The following is a 19,919-nucleotide window of genomic DNA, read 5'->3' as shown; positions in this document are numbered from 1 at the left end:
CATGTAATTTGCTTTCCACCACACACCACCCACATTCTGCAGCCAGCAGACAGGGCCTTTTTCCGTAGCCTCAAACATAATTGGAACATAGAGGGCCGGGTCTTCACCAGGGAGAATGGTGGGCAGAAGCTGCAGAAGACTCTTTTTCTTGGGATCCTATCAAAGGCCTGGAGAAGTGCAGCAACACCTGAGAATGCCAGAGCTGGATTTAGGGGAAGCGGAATCCATCCTCTGGATCCAGCTCGCATTGACAAATGTCTGTTTGCTCCAAGTCTGACAACTGACAGAGAGGAAGCTCCTGCTGCTGACAGAGAGGAAGCTGAAAATCCTGACACTGAAGAGATGGAACATGTCTTTATCCCACAGTTGGACACCCCGCCTGCACTCAACCTGGATGTGTCAGCAACCGTTGACCTAGATGTGTTTACCACCCTGGACACTACATGTATAGCTGTTCCTTCAACATCTGGGCCTATCCACACAACTGATATGATGCCTCCAGATCCCAGCAACATAGTTGAGGTCAAGACAAGTTTTGATGAGCTGATCACATTGCCTTCCCGTGCACGCCCCTCTACCAGCAAGGTGAAAAGATCCAAGCCTCCAAGTAGTTACCTCACAAGTGATGCACACTTTGACTATGTCCGAAACAGAGCCAAGGGGCAAGGGAAGGGGAAAGGGAAAGGGAAAAAAGGAAAAAAGCAGAGAAAACAGATCATTTGTGCAGTATTTGTGGAGTGAAGTATGGGGACAAAGAAGATCCAAGGAGAGATGAGGAGTGGATGTCCTGTAATTCCTGTAAAAAGTGGTATCATCTAACTTGTGGGGAAGAGAATGGAATACTTGATGATGATGAATCATACCTTTGCACGGACTGCCTTTGAATGTGACACTAGAATTTTAAGATGTTTGTGGGTTATAGGAAAAGTCAATAGGCCAATCTTTAAGCTGTTCATGGAAATTATTGACCATGATTGCACTAATATGTGGTATTTGTAATGTTGTAATGTTGTAATGAAATTGTTGATGACTAGACATGGATATCTTTTTAAAAGTTTTTTGTTTATTTGTATTCAATAAGGCCTTACTGCTCTGGCCCAGTCTAATGGTCAGGTTTTGAATGATAGGCTACCATTTCAGGTAGTGTCTGTTGATCACTTTTATGAGTTGACAAATAAATGTTTGGAAATGTTTTAATTAGACCTAGTCTAATAGCCTATAGGACAGATGAATGTAAGTTTTCTGGAAAGAAAATGATCGGTTATTAATGTTTTGTGAATTTTTACATATTGATGCATTTGTGTGCTGTTGATTGTGTATTATTGTTACATGACTTGTTGAATATATGAAAACATAATTTAATTCTACAAAATATAAATAAAATGTTATTGTTTTTTCAAAAAACGTGTTGGATTCCTCTAATTTCTCTTAGTCAATAGTCTAAATCTGATGTTTGTCGACGTAATAATATGTATAATCTAACCAAATCAGAAGATTACACATAATGCATAACCTTAAAGATATATTTATGGATAACAAATCCATTAAAACATTATTTAACATGTTTAATTATAGTTCAATACATTCATTTACACCCACAAATCGGTGTCCCAAGTTACCAAACATACTGTCCCAAATTACCAAACATGTCGCTTAAAAATAGTTTTGTGACAACTGAACTAAAATAGTGAGCCATTCATTAATAAAAATGACGACCAGTCGCGGAGGGGACCCCTCATCCGTCTGAGATGGCCCTGGTCGATACACCCGCTGTAGCTCATTGTCAGCTAGCTTCACTCCCAGAACGTCCTCAATAAGCTGACGAGTTAGCTCCCTCAAATGTTCACCCTCATTTTCCTTTAATCCAACCAGCCGCAAATTCAGTTGTCTATCCTTATTTTCTGCATTTTGCATTGCTCTCTCCATCTCCTCAAAATGCTTTGCTCTTTTCTGTAATTCAGTGGCCAGCCTAGTATGTTCAGTTTCCAAGTCCATAATTTGACCGTCTGCCTCATCCAGTCGTTCATATATGGCTGTAATATCCATGCTGGTTTTAGCTTGTACTCTCTTAACTTGGGAAACATCCTCTTGTAGCTCTTTAAGTATACCACTAACCTGAACCATCTCATGCATTGTTTTCTCCAAAGTAGCCTGAAGTCCGGCTATAGCATCCATTGCCAGGCTGGGAACAATGGCTGAATTGGATCCTATCTTGGATGTAGTGCCACTAGCCATGCAAGCATAGTTTATTCCTTGCTTAGCTGTTCTACTCTTCGACGTATTTGTCATGAGGGGACGGAAAAGACGCACAATAGACACTCGCACTCGCACACACTTGTTATACTGCACTTTACACTTCGTTGTAACTTAAAATATAAGCTTTTATTATCGAATGTACATGAAAATAGGAGGATTTTAGTCAGGAGGAAAGTTCTAGGCAGCCATCTCCCTCAGCGGTCCCATGTGACTCCTGTCTGTCTGTAAAATTGACAACTGCATTATCTCTGAGAGCCCAACTGTTAAAAATCTTGGTGTTACATTTGACTCTAACCTTACTTTCCAGCCCCATATCAAAGCGGTCACTAGATCCGCTTTCTTGCTAAATATTGCTAAGATTAGATCCATGTTATCTCTCCGTGATGCCGAAACACTGGTTCATGCTTTTGTATCATCAAGACTTGATTATTGCAATGCCTTATTCTCTGGTCTCCCAGCAAGTAACAAAACAAAACAGAGCCTCCAACTTGTCCAGAACACTACAGCTAGAGTCTTAATGTGAGTGAAGAAATACAGTCACATTACACCAGTCCTAGCTTCTCTTCACTGGCTGCCAATACAAGCCAGATCTGATTTTTAAAATCCTTCTTTTAACATACAAAGCCTTGCATAATCTTGCACCTGTTTACCTGAGTGAGCTCCTTAAGCCCTGCTCTGCGCTCTGTGCTGGCCATCTGATTGTTCCATCTGTAAATAAGAAATCAGCTGGACACAGGTCATTTGCCTATCGTGCACCTACACTTTGGAATAGCCTCCCTTTACATGTCAGAGAGGCGGGCTCTGTGGACTGTTTTAAATCCAGACTAAAACCCTTTCTTTTTTTCTCAACATTTTGGTCAACCACTAGCTCTTTGATCACCCTTGCTTCACTGACTCTGCTGCTTTATTGTTCCAGGGGATATGTACTGTCTTTACTGTCACATACAGTTTTTATTGTTGTTTATTGTATGTTTTGTCTTACTTATTTACTCATTCATGTTTTTATTTCTAACTGTTTTATTTCACTATACAATTTTAATTTATAATTTTGTTTTATTTTAATTTTTTAATTTTTTAATTGTTTAAGTGTTTTGAGACCATGGCAATGGTGATATAACACTATAAATATCAATAAATTGAAAACAATTCATTGTAAAAAAAAATAATTATGTAGGAAGTTTAGAAGTTTAGAACCCAGAATTGACCTGCACACTACAAAAATGCACCAAATTCAACACAAATGGATCAATACACTTGGAGGATGTCTGCGTCCTTTCTTTTCCAGATAGATTTTCACCGTGGTATCGTTTCAGTATCGAGATATTTATGGCAGGTATCGTATCAAAGTCATAATTTTGGTATCGTATGAAAACATTGGATATTTCCCAAAAACGTATGAGTGATTATCGTACTGTGAAGAAATTTGTCGCTGATTCAGAGCACAGGCGGGTTTGTGCAGACAAAGGCATAATAAGGGTACGTTCAGACTTAGCGTCTTTTTCTGACAAAAGAAGTTATGCAGACCGCTTTTTCAGTTTGAAAAAAAAATCTGCCAGTGTTTGTTCCAAAAAGCAGCCAGAAGCTGGGGTTTTTTTGCAACAGGCAAAGTAACTAACGTTACATGTGGATACAAAATATCGCAGAAGAAAAAAAATGGGGTTGGCTATTGCTTTTGGTATGTTATGGTAAAGTTGTGAAGTCATGTCAAACAATTCCCTATACTCAGACACTAAAACGAGTCTCTCGACCAGTGTTCTGTCACCTTCTCCATTTTTTACTTGTTGTCAATGGAAACCACAGGTCTCGGTAATCTGCTTGTGATTGGTCAGCTGTAAAAAAGACAGCATGACGTATGGCGTTTTTCCGCTAGAAGTTGAATATTTCTCAACTTCTGAGCTGCAGAAAAAGACGGTTGCGGTCGCGTTTTAAAAGAAGCCGACATCTTTTTTGAAAGCACGGTCTACTCTATAAGATTATAATCTAAGACGGACGCCGGCAGCTGCAAAAAAGACACTTAGGGCCAGATGTACGTACATTTGCGAACGTAGCGTTATCATCGTCATGGACAACACACCGCAGATTGCGAACGCTGTCAGACCCAAGTTTCCGTCGTATTTATCAATCGTTCAATCCTTAGTGTAAACTGCGCCTTTCTCTGCCTTTCTCCGCCCATAAACGCAATTTACGAACGTCCACAACTGAATGGCAGTGCCTACATACAAGCGCAGTTGAATGAAGTTAACTGATGACAACATTAAAAAGAATCAAACGTTTAGCGATCATGAAATAATACCATACATGATAAGATGTAAACAAGCAGGGAGATAATGAAGATCATCAGTAGTTCTACTCAAACTTACTTGTGCACGTAGGCTATGGAAGATTGGTCAAATCTAGCAAGTAGGAAAGTTTAAGTGAATGACGTGAAAGTGAAAGTAAGACATTCAAAAGGCCAACGAAAGTTGAGGTTGCTTTTGGTAGTACAAATACTTTCACCACAAAAACTGGTGCTCTAAATAGTAATTACGTGCGCCTTCAGGAGCAGTCTGTACATACCGCGGAATACATAATTAGGCGCTCTTTACTCTTCCCTTCCCATCTTTTTATGCTAAACTCCCACTTTCCCCTAACCTGACTCCGCCAGATGGATTTGCTCCGCATATCCATCTGGGAACTTTTCATTGAAGAACTTTTGTGAAAAGGGGCGGACATACTGGTTAGCTGATTGGATAAACAATCTGTCTATCACCACCTTTGTTGGTTATCGACGGGCCAAATCAACCAATTAGATGAACAAAGTATTCTTCTAATGCCGTTTAACATACAATTAAGTTAGGTAACGTGACAAACGTTAAGATGTTTTAACTTACCATTTATGAACCTAATCAACGACAATTCCCATCAAGTTTTCACGGTAGGCCCTACACTTCTGAAGATAGTATATTCCTCCATTATGAACTGGAATCAGCCGTGGAGGATGTCTGTGTCGTTCATTCCTCCCAGCTGCATGGCTGAGACTCATAGCTTCACAGTTTACCCAGGAATACTTTCTAATTTGAATAAAACTTGCGCGATAGCTATGCTCATCTCTGTGGATGCCGTCATGTTGTTTGTTGCGTCACACCTCAACCCGCCTCAAAGCCAACGCTGATTGGACGTTCGTTTGGTGAACTGCTCCAAATTTTCTTTAACGGAAAGTATCCAGACTGATCTGCGAGTGAAACCCTGAAGCTCGCGAGATCAGGATGGTCTCACGAGGCTAACTTTCCCCTGGATCCTCCCATGAATGCATATGCATGACATAACAAACGCAATCTGCCACTTTCAGCTCCCGCGACAGGCAGTTTGCGCTTTTACATCATTACGGCCAGTTTGTACATACCTCGCAATGATTTTACACGAACATTGCGAAACAAATACGCCTGAAGTGGGCGCAAAAGTGTTAGTACATCTGAACATTCTGAACATACCCTAAAGGAAGGTTTCTGCCAGACAAATTCATAGAATTAAGAGAGCAGCTGCTAAAATGCCATTACAAAGCAGCAAACAGCTATTTAAAGCCGCTGGTGCCTCTGGAGTCCTGGGAAGCTCAAGGTGTAGGATCCTCAAGAAGTTTGCAAGTGTGCATAGACCTACTATTCGGCCACCCTTAAACAATGCTCACAAGCAGAAACGGTTGCAGTGGGCTCAGGAATACATGAAGACTAATTTTCAAACAGTTTTGTTTACGGATGAGTGCCGTGCAGCCCTAGATGGTCCAGATGGATGGAGTAATGGATGGTTGGTGAATGGCCACCATGTCCCAACAAGGCTGAGACGTCAGCAAGGAGGTGGCGGAGTCATGTTTTGGGCAGGAATCATAGGGAGAGAGCTGGTAGGCCCCTTTAGGGTCCCTGACGGTGTGAAAATGACCTCGGCAAAGTATGTAGAGTTTCTGACTGACCACTTTCTTCCGTGGTACAAAAAGAAAACCATACCTTCCATAGCATAATCATCTTTATGCATGACAATCCACCATCTTATCCTGCAAAGAATACCTCTGGGTCATTGGCTGCTATGGGCATAAAAGGAGGGAAACTCATGGCGTGGCCCCCATCTTCCCCTGACCTCAACCCTATTGAGAACCTTTGGAGCCTCATCAAGCAAAAGATCTATGAGGGTGGGAGGGAGTTCACATCCAAGCAGCAGCTCTGGGAGGCTATTCTGACATTCTGGCAGCTCTGGGAGGCTATTCTGCAAAGACATTAAAGCAGGAACTCTCCAAGAACTCACAAGTTCAATGGATGCAAGAATTGTGAAGGTGATATCAATGAAGGGGTCCTATGTTAACATGTAACTTGGCCTGTTAAGATGTTTTTGATTGAAATAACTTTTGATTTAATTTATATCACCTCCTAATGCTGCAAATTCAACAAATGACATCATTCATAAAAATGAAAATTTTTAGTTCTTTACAACCTATAAAATGTCTTGAAACTCTGTTGTGCATAACAATTTGGAACAGTGCATTTTGAGTTTTTTTTTTTTTTTGAAAAAAATACTGTTATCATTGGGAGGTTTGTTCAATAAAATTTGAAATATACTCAAATAAGAGAAAGGAGAAAGGCAGAGAAAGGCGCAGTTTACACTAAGGATTCAACGATTGATAAATACGACGGAAACTTGGGTCTGACAGCGTTCGCAATCTGCGGTGTGTCCATGACACTGATTAGCGGTTGATGACTTGAAAATTATGCTGACTGTCATTTGCATCAACTATTTAGGAAAATCTGAGAAAAATGTAACTTGCATAATAATTTAGAACGCAGTGTATGTAGTATTGAGCATTAACATGTGTATTATGGAGCCGAAGATATGATGACTAGTTGCCGATAAGTATTAATGGTGCAAAAAGTCAAACTTCAGAGGCATGTTATCAATAACCTTTATTTATAATCTGTGAAGGCAACGGATGTAAGATAACAAAATTAGGACCACAAGCAGCATGACTGAAAAGTAGCATTATTGATGAGATAGTCTGACTAAATTAATTTTAAACAGAATTTGGCTGATAGTTGGTAGTTAGGCCTATTACCTGGACCCATAGGACCTGCCCCACTCAGGTGCACGCACTCTCATACACAGACAGGATCATGCTCATCATCATCTGCCCTTAGTACATGGTTTATCAACTAGCTATAGAATATAACTTTTAACAATTAACTAATATAAGCTCAGATAACTAGCAAGCAAACCATGGCATGTCTTGGGATGTACCTAGCATACATTACAAATTTACCATTAGTACGTTACTAGGTTACTACACTATTTTGTATAATATATAATAATATTTTAATAATCGACTGATAATAACATACTCTTAGCTTACCGCTCAAGTTATCTTCTTACAGCTCAAGTTATCTTCTCTGCCATGGACATCTTTGTAGGCTACTTCGCTACACATTTGCTATGTCCTTGTTGGAGTGTGATGTGATTTGTATCATGTGCAGGTGGTGTGATGGATCGCGTACAAACCAATAGGGTGTCGGAATGGTATATGATTATACTTCTCGTCTATCTGGATGGGGCGATTTATCTGGATATTTTTTTTAGGGTTTTTTTTTTTTGAACAATGACAAGCCGGAATGAAAACAAGCCGAAATGAAATAGGTGTAATGAGGATATTTTTTAAAATGTAAGAAAGTACAGATACTTGCATGAAAATGGAAGGAGTAGACGTAGAAAGTCGGCTCAAAAATAATTACTTCAGTAAAGTATAGATACCCAAAATTTCTACTTAAGTAATGTAACAAAGTATTTGTCCTTCGTTACTTGACACCTCTGAGAAGCCCCTGGCTGCACCTTGCAGATCGGGGCTCGGCTCAATATGGGCAGAGCTCAGCCCACCTTCAGCGGGTTTTCACGCTGACCATGTCTGTAGGGCCTACCTGGTTACCTACTCTGCCCTACAAAGGCAAAAGGCAGTAACTGACCAGAGTGTCAAACTGAGAAAAATGACTTTAAAGTTTTTTGTTTTGTCTACACAAATGTATTATAGGTAGAGCAATGAAAATCTGGTGAATTGTTGCCCTGATGAAGAAATGTGTGTATATAAAAAAAACTTGTGCTCAAAGTTGACCTTTGACCCTTATTTGTCAGATACTGTACTCTGCCTTTGTATTATGTACTAAAAATAAGGAGTCGTGCAAAGGCAAAAGGCAGTAAATGACATATAATCAATATTTGCTACCAAAGGCAGAGTATGGTAACTGTACTTGTACGTCGAAGAACAAAGCCAAAGAACAGTAACTGCAGTTGTGGCTCTCTGCCATGGTTGCTTGTATGGTTTTGGGAGTTACGGTGAACACAACCCTCTATTTTTTCAAAAAACAGTCAAATTGAGTATAGATATTTATCCACATGATAAAGGAATTCTTTAATATCCCAAAAATTACATTAACTCATTTTCGACCAAAAATGCAGTTACTGCCTTTTGGCTTTGTAGGGCAGTACTGTCCAAGATAAATATTTCTCAACATAATCTTTAGGAAGAATGCTTAACTCTATAAAAGCGTATCTTCAACTTCAAGAGAAAAAAACACAGAGGTTACAAGACTCTCATGGTAGGCCTACAGTAGTTCTATAGGTTTGTAGGGTAGCCTATAATATATTAATATGCTAAACTGGTTATAGTTTATTTTAAACTTGACGATTTAGTTTGACTTTTTTACACCATTACAATACTTATAGGCAACTAGTCATCATATCTTCCACTCCATTAAACACATTTTCACTAGTTTCCATTCCGTAATTTGCAAACAGATATAATAGCATAATAGAAAAGCATGTTTGGCGAAGTCTCTGGCCAGGATCCTGAAGTGATTTGCGGGATCGTGCAGGAGTCAACTGCGCAGGCAGGAGTCGTGCAGGATTTCGCCATACAACCCAAAAAATTGCGTTAAAGATGAGGGACCCTATGGCCAGGACCACGCGGAACAAATTCAACTGGAGAGCGCGAGGTGCACTTTCCTCAGATCAGAGAGATTTGATCTGATATTAGAGTGATAGGCATCGGAGGACCACGGCCAACAGTTTTGATATTGATCGGACAGACCGTTATTTGCCGCGTTGGTGACTGCACTATAAATAATGAGTAAATAATGAGAATCCTGCTGGGATTCCGACTTGCGTTAGAACAGCGTTGAGCTGCGTTTGAAACCAAGTAACGAACGAGCGTCTGTAGTCTGTAGCAAATAGGGGATCTACTGTAGGGGTGCCAATACTTATGACCCCTGTATTTTAAGGAAGAACATTTATTTATTTATGATACATTATTCATTCACAAAGAATTGGTGTAGGAAATGTATTTCCTAATTTTTTTACTTAAGGCTTTTATATAGATTTTATATTCCTCTTTTTAGTCAACTTTAGCAAGGAGCCAATAATTCTGGGGGCAACTGTAAATTCCCACTTAGCTATTACAACCTGTCTTTAAATTATAGCGATTTGGCTTTAAAAATAGTTACATGGTTTTACAAAACAAGTGTCTATTTTTAGTATTATAGACTTTTCTGCAAATGCTCCAAAACCTCCAGACTTTCCATAATTTTGCATCTGAAAAACAGTATTTCATAACTAGACCTACATATCTTCCCTCACTTCTTAGACCTAAATTTACATTTATTTACATTTACATTCATTAATTTAGCACTATTATTCAAAGTGACTTATATATTTCAATTATATTACAAAGTCCATTGTCCCTGGAGCAATTTGGGGTTAAGTGCCTTTCTCAAATGCACAATGGTGGAAGCCAAGAATTGAACCCTAAACTTTTCTGGCTACTGCATGCTAGCCTAGCTCCTTAGGACAGACCACCCCTGAGAATGTCAGAACATCATTTATTGCACAACATTGCCATCTTATTTTATTATCTAATTAAATTACTATTAACAATTATTAATCATCTTTTATCTGTTCTATTCATATTTTTTTCAATTTTGTCATGGAGTTAACCAGCTTTACATTTCACTACCAATTGTACACCTTAATATATGTACCTTTGAATGTGACAAATACATCTCTGAATCTCTCTCTGAATCTAAAATGAAATAAGGGGGTTACAGTTTTTTTCCCATTATGGCATGTAAGGGATAACGGCCGCCGAGGTGTCCTGTTATACAGAGTTATTATACGGCTCTTCACAATGCTAGTAGAACGCTCCATTGACTTGAATGGGATTTCCCAACGTTCTACGGTAAAATAAATTCATGTAATTACCGCTGCAAACATATAATTACCGCTGTCAATGGCAACGGGTTTTGTGCTGCTGATCATATCACTCCGCAAGTATTCTGGTCACTTCTTGCATTGGAACTTCATTCAAAAGTGAAAGCAGACGATTGATCAGCTGTGTTCTAAAGAATGTTTGATTCAAGTTCAGCGTGTGTTGCGAACTATGTTTCTCAGCAAAAGCCATGACGAAACGGTAACAAATAAGTGTAAAGACACATAGCCTATCGTCGAGTTTATTTTTTCGTTTTGGCAAGTAGCCGTATAATAAGCGGGATAATGTATAGAACGCCGGTCATTATGGGAAAATAAGTCCCTTCAGGGCGAAACAAGACCCCTCCGCTGGCGCGTCGGGGTCCGGTTCGCCCTGTCAGGACTTATTTTCCCAATAATGACCGGCGTTCTATACTAATGGATGAGGGTGAAAGGCAAATAACTCCCCAACGCGCAGCAGTCCATTCATTCTGTATAAAAGGACACATCGAAGGCCGTTATCTCGCTTATCACCCAGTTGCTACTATAGGAACTGTGATTAAACTTTTTTTTACCAGATCTACTTCATAAGTGTCCAGTTATTCAGAATTAACGGCCCACCAGCCAATCTCTCCGGGTGATAAATTCTTATATTTCACACTAATAAATGTTACAATGTTTAGACATATCAGAGTATGATAGTCTACAAAAATGCCTCAGCTTGTCTTGTAAGAGGGTTCAGCATTCATCCATAAATTGCACACACTTGTACACATTCTGACTGATCTGCATGTAAGGTCACTGTTCATCCCCATATAATTCCTACCGCATGTAGTGGATTGCCCTGGTCAATGGGGACTTTGAAATCTGATTGCAGCTCATCAAAGGCTGTTATCTGAAAAAAAGAGAGAGATTAGGTATGCATGAGTGTTGAAGAACAGCATTGCCATTTTTGACAACATAAAAAATATATATTTCTAGCTCATTCAACATTAAACCGAGCGGGCCCATTATCAGAATCAGAAGTTTTTTTTCTTTTTTCCACACAACAGGGAATGTGACTTGGTAAAATGGTGCAAGACACATATAAGAATTCTTTAAAATAAGGATATAAAATATCCCTAAATGGGCCATTCTACCGAATTTGTGCAAATTCAGAATTTGAAACATTTTGGAAAAAAATTGTTTTTTTCCCAAAACTTTTCATTCACATGCATTGTACAACATCTAAGGTACACATTTTTTAATACTTGGACATTTTAATTTCAGATTGTTTTCCTTCTCCCAAAATTTGTCACTACCGAAACACAAAAACAATTAACAAAATAAGAAGTTTTATGATAACCTATTAGGATTTTCTTTACATATAGCCTTCCTTCTAAATATATTTTTTTGAATTTCCTTAAAGCACTTCCATGAGTCAGCTGATAACAATTAAAAAATGTTAACACAAAATTAAGGTCATTTATGAGATTGACTGAATTTTGAAAACAATATTTCTTTGTAAAATGCTTTAATTTGATCATACCGTTTTTAAATTTAAGGATGTATTACTTTAAACAATGATAAACCATTATGACTTTCAAAAAAAAAACCTGTGTGTGAGAGTGTGTGTGTGTGTGTGTGTGTGTGTGTGTGGGGGGGGGGGTATTGATAATCTACTGATATAAAATGAGAAAATACTGAATTTCTGATATGCATGACAGCATACATTATGCAGATTTTATTACACGGCTCTTCATAATGTTGAAGAATGCTCCATTCACTTGAATGGGCCTTCCCAACGTTCGGTGGGCTGCTATTTCTCGATAACAGACCGTTGCTAAGTATAACAGAGCGCTGTCAAGGAAAATGGGTTTTGTGCTTCTAATTCACGTCTTTCATATCACTACGCAAGGATTGGAACTTCATTCAAAAACTTTTACAAGGTTTTTTCCCCTACAAACACACACACACACACACACACCCTTTCATTTATTTATTTTTTGAGGAGAAAAAACACAACAAATTTTACTCTATTATAAACCTATAATGAGATGTAATAAAATAAATCTTGAATCTTGATCAGCTGTGTTCTAAAGAATGTTTGATTCAAGTTCAGCATGTGTTGTTACAAACTATTTGTTTCTCAGCAAAAGCCACGATGAAACAGTAACAAATAGGCTATAGCCTAGGCTATGTAGCCTAAAGAGTCATATCATGGGGAGTTTATTGTTTCGTTTTGGCAAGTAGCCGTGTAATAAGCGGGATAATGTATAGAACACCGGTCATTATCGGGAAACAGGTCCCTTCAGGGCGGAACAAGACCCCTCTGCTGCTCGTCGGGGTCCGTTTCGCCCTGTCGGGACCTATTTCCCGATAATGACCAGCGTTCTATACATTATCCCTTACATAGCCTAGGTACTATTTCTATTAAAGCTCTACCTCTTTCTCTTTGTCTCTTGCTGCTTCAGCTGTCAGCAGCTCTGGTTGAAGCCTGGAAATATTGTAAACAAAGTAGCCTAGTTGGCTAGTGTTGTCGGGTGATACAACTCAACGTTGTCGGAAAAGGTGAGTTTTTGATGTATAACAAACGATCATCATCATCAAGTTTTATAAAATTAATGAACCTGTTGAGGAGTACGGTCACAAATATGTGATCAGATGCAGCTGGGCCCCTGGGAGTACGATCACAAATATGTGATTAGAACGTTTTCGAAAAAGGTTCTATAACATGACGCAGACTTTTCTGCCATTAAACAATTTTAAGAACACTGGAACTATAGAACGTTTGCGTAGAATTCTAGAAGGAGCCAGGAAAATAATTCTCTGGGGAACGGCATTGTCTTAAAGAATTCACTCCTCAACAGGTTAAAATCTTCATAAATCCAGGCTGAGTTTGCCACGTTTAGCCTAAATAATTAGACAGATAGCTTGCAGACAAGCAGCCCGTTATCACATAGCCTAGGCTACTATTTTTTGGTAGGCATTAGGCAAAACTAAGCTAAGCTGTCTGCTGATAGTTACTTTCTCACATTTCGTTTTAGCAAGAAGAATGGTTAAATGCCTAAATCCTATCACTATTTTGGGTATTGTTAGAAGCCAAGATGCTCACTGAAAAGAGGTGGATTCAGGAGAGGGAGAGACAATTCAGGGAGGCAGCAAATTGGGCAGCACATCACTGCAGGGTTGGCTGCGAAAAAGCCAACCAGCAGGTGACAGAGACTTTGCACTGTGATAAAGATGACATGACACTGTGTAGGCGAATTGATTAATTAATCAGACTCATATTTTAGCCTACTAATGGCAATGTTTCATAATTACATTACATTTAAGATGAGGAGCAGTCACAAGCCTCCAGACTATGTGAGGAAAATGTACCAAGAGGAGGCACATATGGCAGGTAGGCTTAAGTGATGATCTTCAAATATGAGATGAAAGGACCATGCTAGAAAGTACAGGGTTAAAGAGCTGCATGCTAAATAATTGTAATCTAAAAAAGATATTGCCTGAGCAGAACATAAATACCACTAGTGGGCATTAAAATAATAATGATAATGGCAATAACAATATTGGACAGATGATGAGCCCAAATTCGTTACTCCAAATCAGCATTCAGCAGTCAGCACCGTTGATTGGCCAAAAGGGTTGTCTGTCGAGTGCCCGCCCCATAGCTCTACAGATACAGATTCTATGGCTCTGGCTATGGGTACGAATCAGTTTTGCACCAAATATCTCAGTCACGTGTGGAGCAAAAGTGAGAGCTACAGAAAACAACATTTGAGACTCTTTTTTTTTAAATGACCCGCACCTGTATGGAGTCATTATAGGGCCTTTAACATTGTGATCTTGGGAAAAGATGTTCACTTGTGTACCAAAGTTGTGCAGTTGTGTAAAATAATGTGTGCATGTGCAAAGACATTTTGTACCTGTATAGATAGGCTATTTTGTGTGACAAAACATGCTAAAATATGAAATACACCTGACCCTCAAAAAAATGGATGAAACTGAAAACACTTTGAATAGCCCAGGCTACTTTGGACAGTCTTTAAAGGTGCCATGTGTAATGTCCGCCAAAAAATCAATTCGTACTCCACATTCCATAAAAGATGGGGGCAGTACCTCCAGAAAGTGAGTTGGTCTACCCTAGAGTAACAACCGAGACACGTGTATTGCAGTTTGGCTGGTGGTTATGTTGCTCGCATACCGCCTCCCATGGCCAAAACTGGTATTATGACACCTGTTGGGCTGTGGCTAGTAATTTAGCATGCTAATTCAGGTTGATATCTCTGCAGCACTATACCTTGTCATTTTTTTAATGACATCATCGCCCTTATTTTTTTTTCATTCTTTTGATGCGTGTAGCTCATTTTTTGGATATTTTTATCTCAATTCTTACACATGGCACCTTTAAGTATAAGTATAAGTATATACACTCTTTTGATCCCGTGAGGGAAATTTGGTCTCTGTATTTATCCCAATCCGTGAATTAGTGAAACACACTCAGCACACAGCGAACACACAGTGAGGTGAAGCACACACTAATCCCGGCGCAGTGAGCTGCCTGCTACAACAGCGGCGCTCGGGGAGCAGTGAGGGGTTAGGTGCCTTGCTCAAGGGCACTTCAGCCGCGCCTACTGGTCGGGGTTCGAACCGGCAACCTTCCGGTTACAAGTCCGAAGTGCTAACCAGTAGGCCACGGCTGCCCAAAGACTTTCTGAAATTTCAGAATCCCACACATGCAAAGCACAACCAGCTACAGACAACAAGTGGCAGACAGATCGTAATGTCACTTACAGTATAGGCAGGCTACCACTGTTTTTGAGTCACATCATTGCAAATTTCATATGATGAAGCATCATTCCACAAAATTGTTTGTCTTCTATATCAAGTTATTCTGTATCAAGTATATTTACTATTTTTCTTTTAATCCATTTATATTCAGTGTGTATTCAATGTATTGTAACGTCAGTGTCTTCCGGACTGAGTGCTATCCTCCCAGAATGCAATGTGTGTGAATACTAGATTGTGCAATGTCGGTTTTTGTGAGTGTAATTGTGTTTACCTTGTTGTGTATGTGTTAGCTTGTGTAGTCTTTCTTTGAGTTGTACCTCATGTGTTAACCCTGTGTGTTGTATGTGACTACCCTGTATAATACCGTGTATTGTGCTTGTTTTAGTGACTTCCCTTGGGTTTCCTGTGTATTGGCGTCTTAGTGTATGTGACCCCTCTTCTGCTGAATAAACCTTTGATTGGACAACTGTGAGTCTCATCAATCGTTACAGTATTTTAACAGGATGAAATTCATGTAATACAAATTACTTTCATAAGACTTCTAAATGCATAAAATGCATAAAATACATATTCACTTTCTATTTATTGTATTTTATGCCATCTACCAAGTACCCAACTATAGTTTAATTCACCAATTAACTCGTCAGGATAGGCTACATCTCAGAACCATTCTTATGACATTAACTGTCTGATCCTATGAACAAAACTCATGCGTGGTAAACTCATTACTTGGCTATACTGCACAGAAGACTTACAACTAATTTTAATGGTTACAAAAGAGTATAACTTAAAATATTTCACTGATATATGAAACATTAACAACTTCAATATAACCACATAAAGTATGAGTTTGGTGGGGTTTCTTGGTGTTTTAGCCCCCAACGTTGTCTTCAAGGCAGAGCTGATTAGGCATGGATTAAGGTTAGGATGAGGTGCCTTTAAGTCGACGGTGGCAGCGCTGCCTGGAAGACGACGTTGGGGGCTTAAAACACCATCAAGCTTTGCAAGGCCGTAGCCATGATGTCAACATTGGGGGGGACCAAATCTGTGGTGCGGTGTGAATTTCAATAACAGAATTTCAATACATTTCCTGCCATGCAAAAATATTATTAAAATCACAAACAAGTCATTAGTTAAGTCAGTCAATTAGGATATACCAAACTTTTGACGGACATAGGCACGGATGGATTATGAACCCCCGGGGGGCCCGGGGGCATACTGTACTTCCCCGGAAGACTTTTTAAAAAATAAAAAAATGACCCTTTATATTATGACGACTTGTGAGTTTTGTGGAAATAGAAGAGAAGGGCGGAGAAGCAACTTCACACAGTCTTAGGCTTCAGGGCCCCCTGAGCTTTTGGGCCCAGTAGGCCCATTCAATAATCCATCCCTGGATATAGACCTGTGGTATGACTCCATTTGTCTCCAAAATTTATATTTTAAAATAAAATACAAACTAGAGTATCTTTGATAACCTCTATATTACACTGAATGCTTACTAGTAGGTTTGGACCTAGCCCAATCATATTTTGTATTTTGATTTTATTATTCTGGCGGCTAATCACACAATTTTAAGGTTGTTTGAAAGGAATGGGATTCAATATAGGCTACTAAGACAGGTCCCTCTTCTGTCTGACTCACCTCAAGTTACCCTATGCATTATAGGCTGGTTTCTGACAGAAATTACGTTTTGTGTTAAAATGTAGAAACACAGCCTTTATTTGGTGAATGGAGGTGGAAATTCCTTTCTTTGGTTAATGTCCGCGATTCACATGAACTGTAGGCTATCTCCGCCATTGTAAAAGTTTTTTCAACTTTTGTGCCGTCGCCACATTTGAGTGTTACGTTTTGCCTGCATGGATGCGCGATTGAGTGCGCATCTAAATGCAACATGCAACAGCCATTTCTAAGAGGCTTATAAACCGGTTCATTTCTGACATTACTACTAGCATATGAATGCATTATTTATGTTGTAAGACATGTGAAAGAAATGAATGACACAGGCACGCACAAATTCAAATGAAAGGACACTACGTTTCACTTTCGCATTGCGAAAAAATAGGCTACAATATGGAAAATGCTTCAAAGTTACCTTTGAGTCTGATCAGCTTCAAAAATGAATGGGGTTTCCTTAGACAGTGCTACACCTTTCCAACAAGTTTTGTGAGAATTGTAGCCTACCGGTATCTTTTGCGATATTGTTGACAGCCTACACCGCAGTAGGGTGCAGGAAGCTTTTGATAGCGCACGCCTCAAACGATAAACGCAAAACCTCCAGGACAAACCACTCACAGTGTACTCTCTGAAACCATGAATAGGTCACTAATTTGTGTGTTATTTATGTTTGATTGCATTTCAGATGGCGGGACTTGTTGGTTTCCTGTAGTAGCCTATAGCGTTTTTTTTCTTAATTTTTTTGTATGTCCGAATATTGGGGGGGACATTTTGGTCACATCTGAATATTCTATGGTGACTACGGCCCTGAAGCTTTGGTGAGCGTGTGTGTCAAATTAACTATCTTAAGCAAATACATGTCTTACCGTCAGCTAGCTTCCCTCATGACACTGTGAATCTTCCATCACTGAATAGTGACGTGTCTGTCATTGCTCCAGGAGCAACAACTACAACAGTTTGTCACCAACATGCTTCTACCGTTACCATCTTCAAGTGTGTGACACTGCTCAACACTTCAATTTACTGCTTTGTGGTGGGAGGCTGACACAACACTACGTATGTGGCATGATGGCAAAATTTGAGTCACACCTCCTCAACTGGATCCGCCACAACAAGAAGTACAAAAGTACAAAATCATTGTCCATGCCCTGAATAGTGATACTGAGATAATTCCTGGACGCCTAACCATCCTGCCACCCACAATTTATGGATCCCCCCGATGGTACGCCAAGGAGTTCCAAGATGCCATGGCCTTGGTGCGAATCGAAGGAAAACCTGACTTCTTTCTCACCTCCACTTGCAACACGAACTGGCCTGAAATCAAAGGATCACTTTTTAAGGGTCAACAGACCAATAAGAGATCAGACATCATTGCACAGTATTTCACATGAAGGTGGAAGCACTCCTCACAGACCTCCTCAAATGTGACATCTTGGGACACATTGATGCCTATGCTATGGTGAAGGAAACACAAAAGAGGCATTTCCACACATGCTCATGATCATGGTAGCCCGCAACAAACCCAGGACCGCTGCCAGTCGTGTGGTGTCTGCAGAGATTCCTGACAAAAACACAAATATGGAACTACATCGCATTGTAACACCACACATGATTCACGGTCCATGTGGACAATGAAACAGTGCCAGCCCCTACATGGTAGACAAAAAGCGCACCAAAGACTAACAATTGAGACAGAACACAAGCTTTTCAGACAACTCCTACCCATTGTACCGAAAACGAACAGAAGGTGCACCTGGTTCGCCCATCATCAAGACCATCAGAGGTGGCGTCAATGTACCTGTCAATAATACATGGGTTGTGCCATACAATCCGTACATCCTGCTCCGATACAATGCGCATATTAACGTTGAAATTGAGTGTGCTGTCTTCAGTGTCAAATATCTGTATAAATATTTGGAGAAGGGGCCTGATCAGTGCATGGTGAGACTGGATGTGCCTGATGAAGAGACCCCTGAGATACTATGACATGATGAGGTGACATGTTATGAGTTAGGGCGTTGCATCACTGCATCTGAGGGTTACTGGCGCTTATACGACTTCCCCATTCAGCAGAAACAGCCACCAGTAAAGATGCTTGCAATTCATGTAGAGGATGAACAGGTCATCATGTTCAATGATGAAGGCACTGCCCAGAACCTGTTGGACTCAGGGCCACCACACTGACCGCCTTTTTTGAAGCTATGTCTCTTCATCCACATGTGACACATTGTGTACCCAGATGTATTTCAACACTTCACACACGGAAGAATTTTCAATTGCAGAAAAAAGACTGAGTTCTCACTATGACTGCATGGCTGACACTGTAGGACGAATTCCAGTGATTAACTTCAACCCTCACACTACTGAACTGTTCTATCTACGCATCCTTTTGTACCGCGTGCCAGGGCCAGCATGCTTCAAAGACCTCAGACGAGTTGGAGATGTAGTCATGGACACCTATCTGGCAGCTTGCATTGCGCATAGCATTGTTGACAATGACCAGGAAGTAGATTATATTCGCCCATGTCACGATAGCGCCAACATTTTCAGCACGAAAACACGGCTGAGGTGGTAGAGAGTTTGAAACGTTGGCTGTAATTCTTACCATCGACGGAACAAAGAATTATCTTTTTATCGTTTCCCAAGAGAACCAGACATCCGTCGGCAGTGGATAGTAAAAATAAAGCGTGACGTTGGACCACATTTTCAGGTAACTATGAAGCAATTCAAGGAGAGGTGAGATGCTAATGGTCTAATCCAATTCAATGATCTATGCTAGGCTGGAGCTAAAAGTGGTATCAGCTGGATGAACTGGAGAAAGGTAAAAATCAATTGTTTAACTCAAGGGGAGGTGGAAAATGAGTGTAATACCCCAAATGGTGGAATATTCCTTTAAGTAGGAACTGCCTGAGATAACTGAACGAAGTTCTTGAATACTGTTCTTATTATTGTTATATATATATATACATACA

The 19,919-nt window shown here is 39.8% G+C and overlaps 1 protein-coding gene across 1 annotated transcript in view; it reads right to left on the bottom strand.

The window, feature by feature from the left end:
- Nucleotides 1–19,919, bottom strand: part of cnih3 (cornichon family AMPA receptor auxiliary protein 3) — a 173,135-nt gene that overhangs the window by 130,351 nt on the left and 22,865 nt on the right. The window contains exon 2 of the mRNA XM_076272584.1: nt 11,327–11,395. Within this exon, the coding sequence (XP_076128699.1) occupies nt 11,327–11,395 (69 nt within the window). The remainder of the gene's footprint in view (nt 1–11,326; nt 11,396–19,919) is intronic.

Source organism: Alosa pseudoharengus, unplaced genomic scaffold (genome assembly GCF_046254945.1).
Source record: "Alosa pseudoharengus isolate Yale_2024_CS ecotype anadromous, Long Island Sound unplaced genomic scaffold, YU_APseudo_1.1 YU_APseudo_1.1_scf_7, whole genome shotgun sequence".
NCBI lineage: Eukaryota > Metazoa > Chordata > Actinopteri > Clupeiformes > Clupeidae > Alosa > Alosa pseudoharengus.
This window is presented reverse-complemented; position numbering and strand designations above follow the sequence as displayed.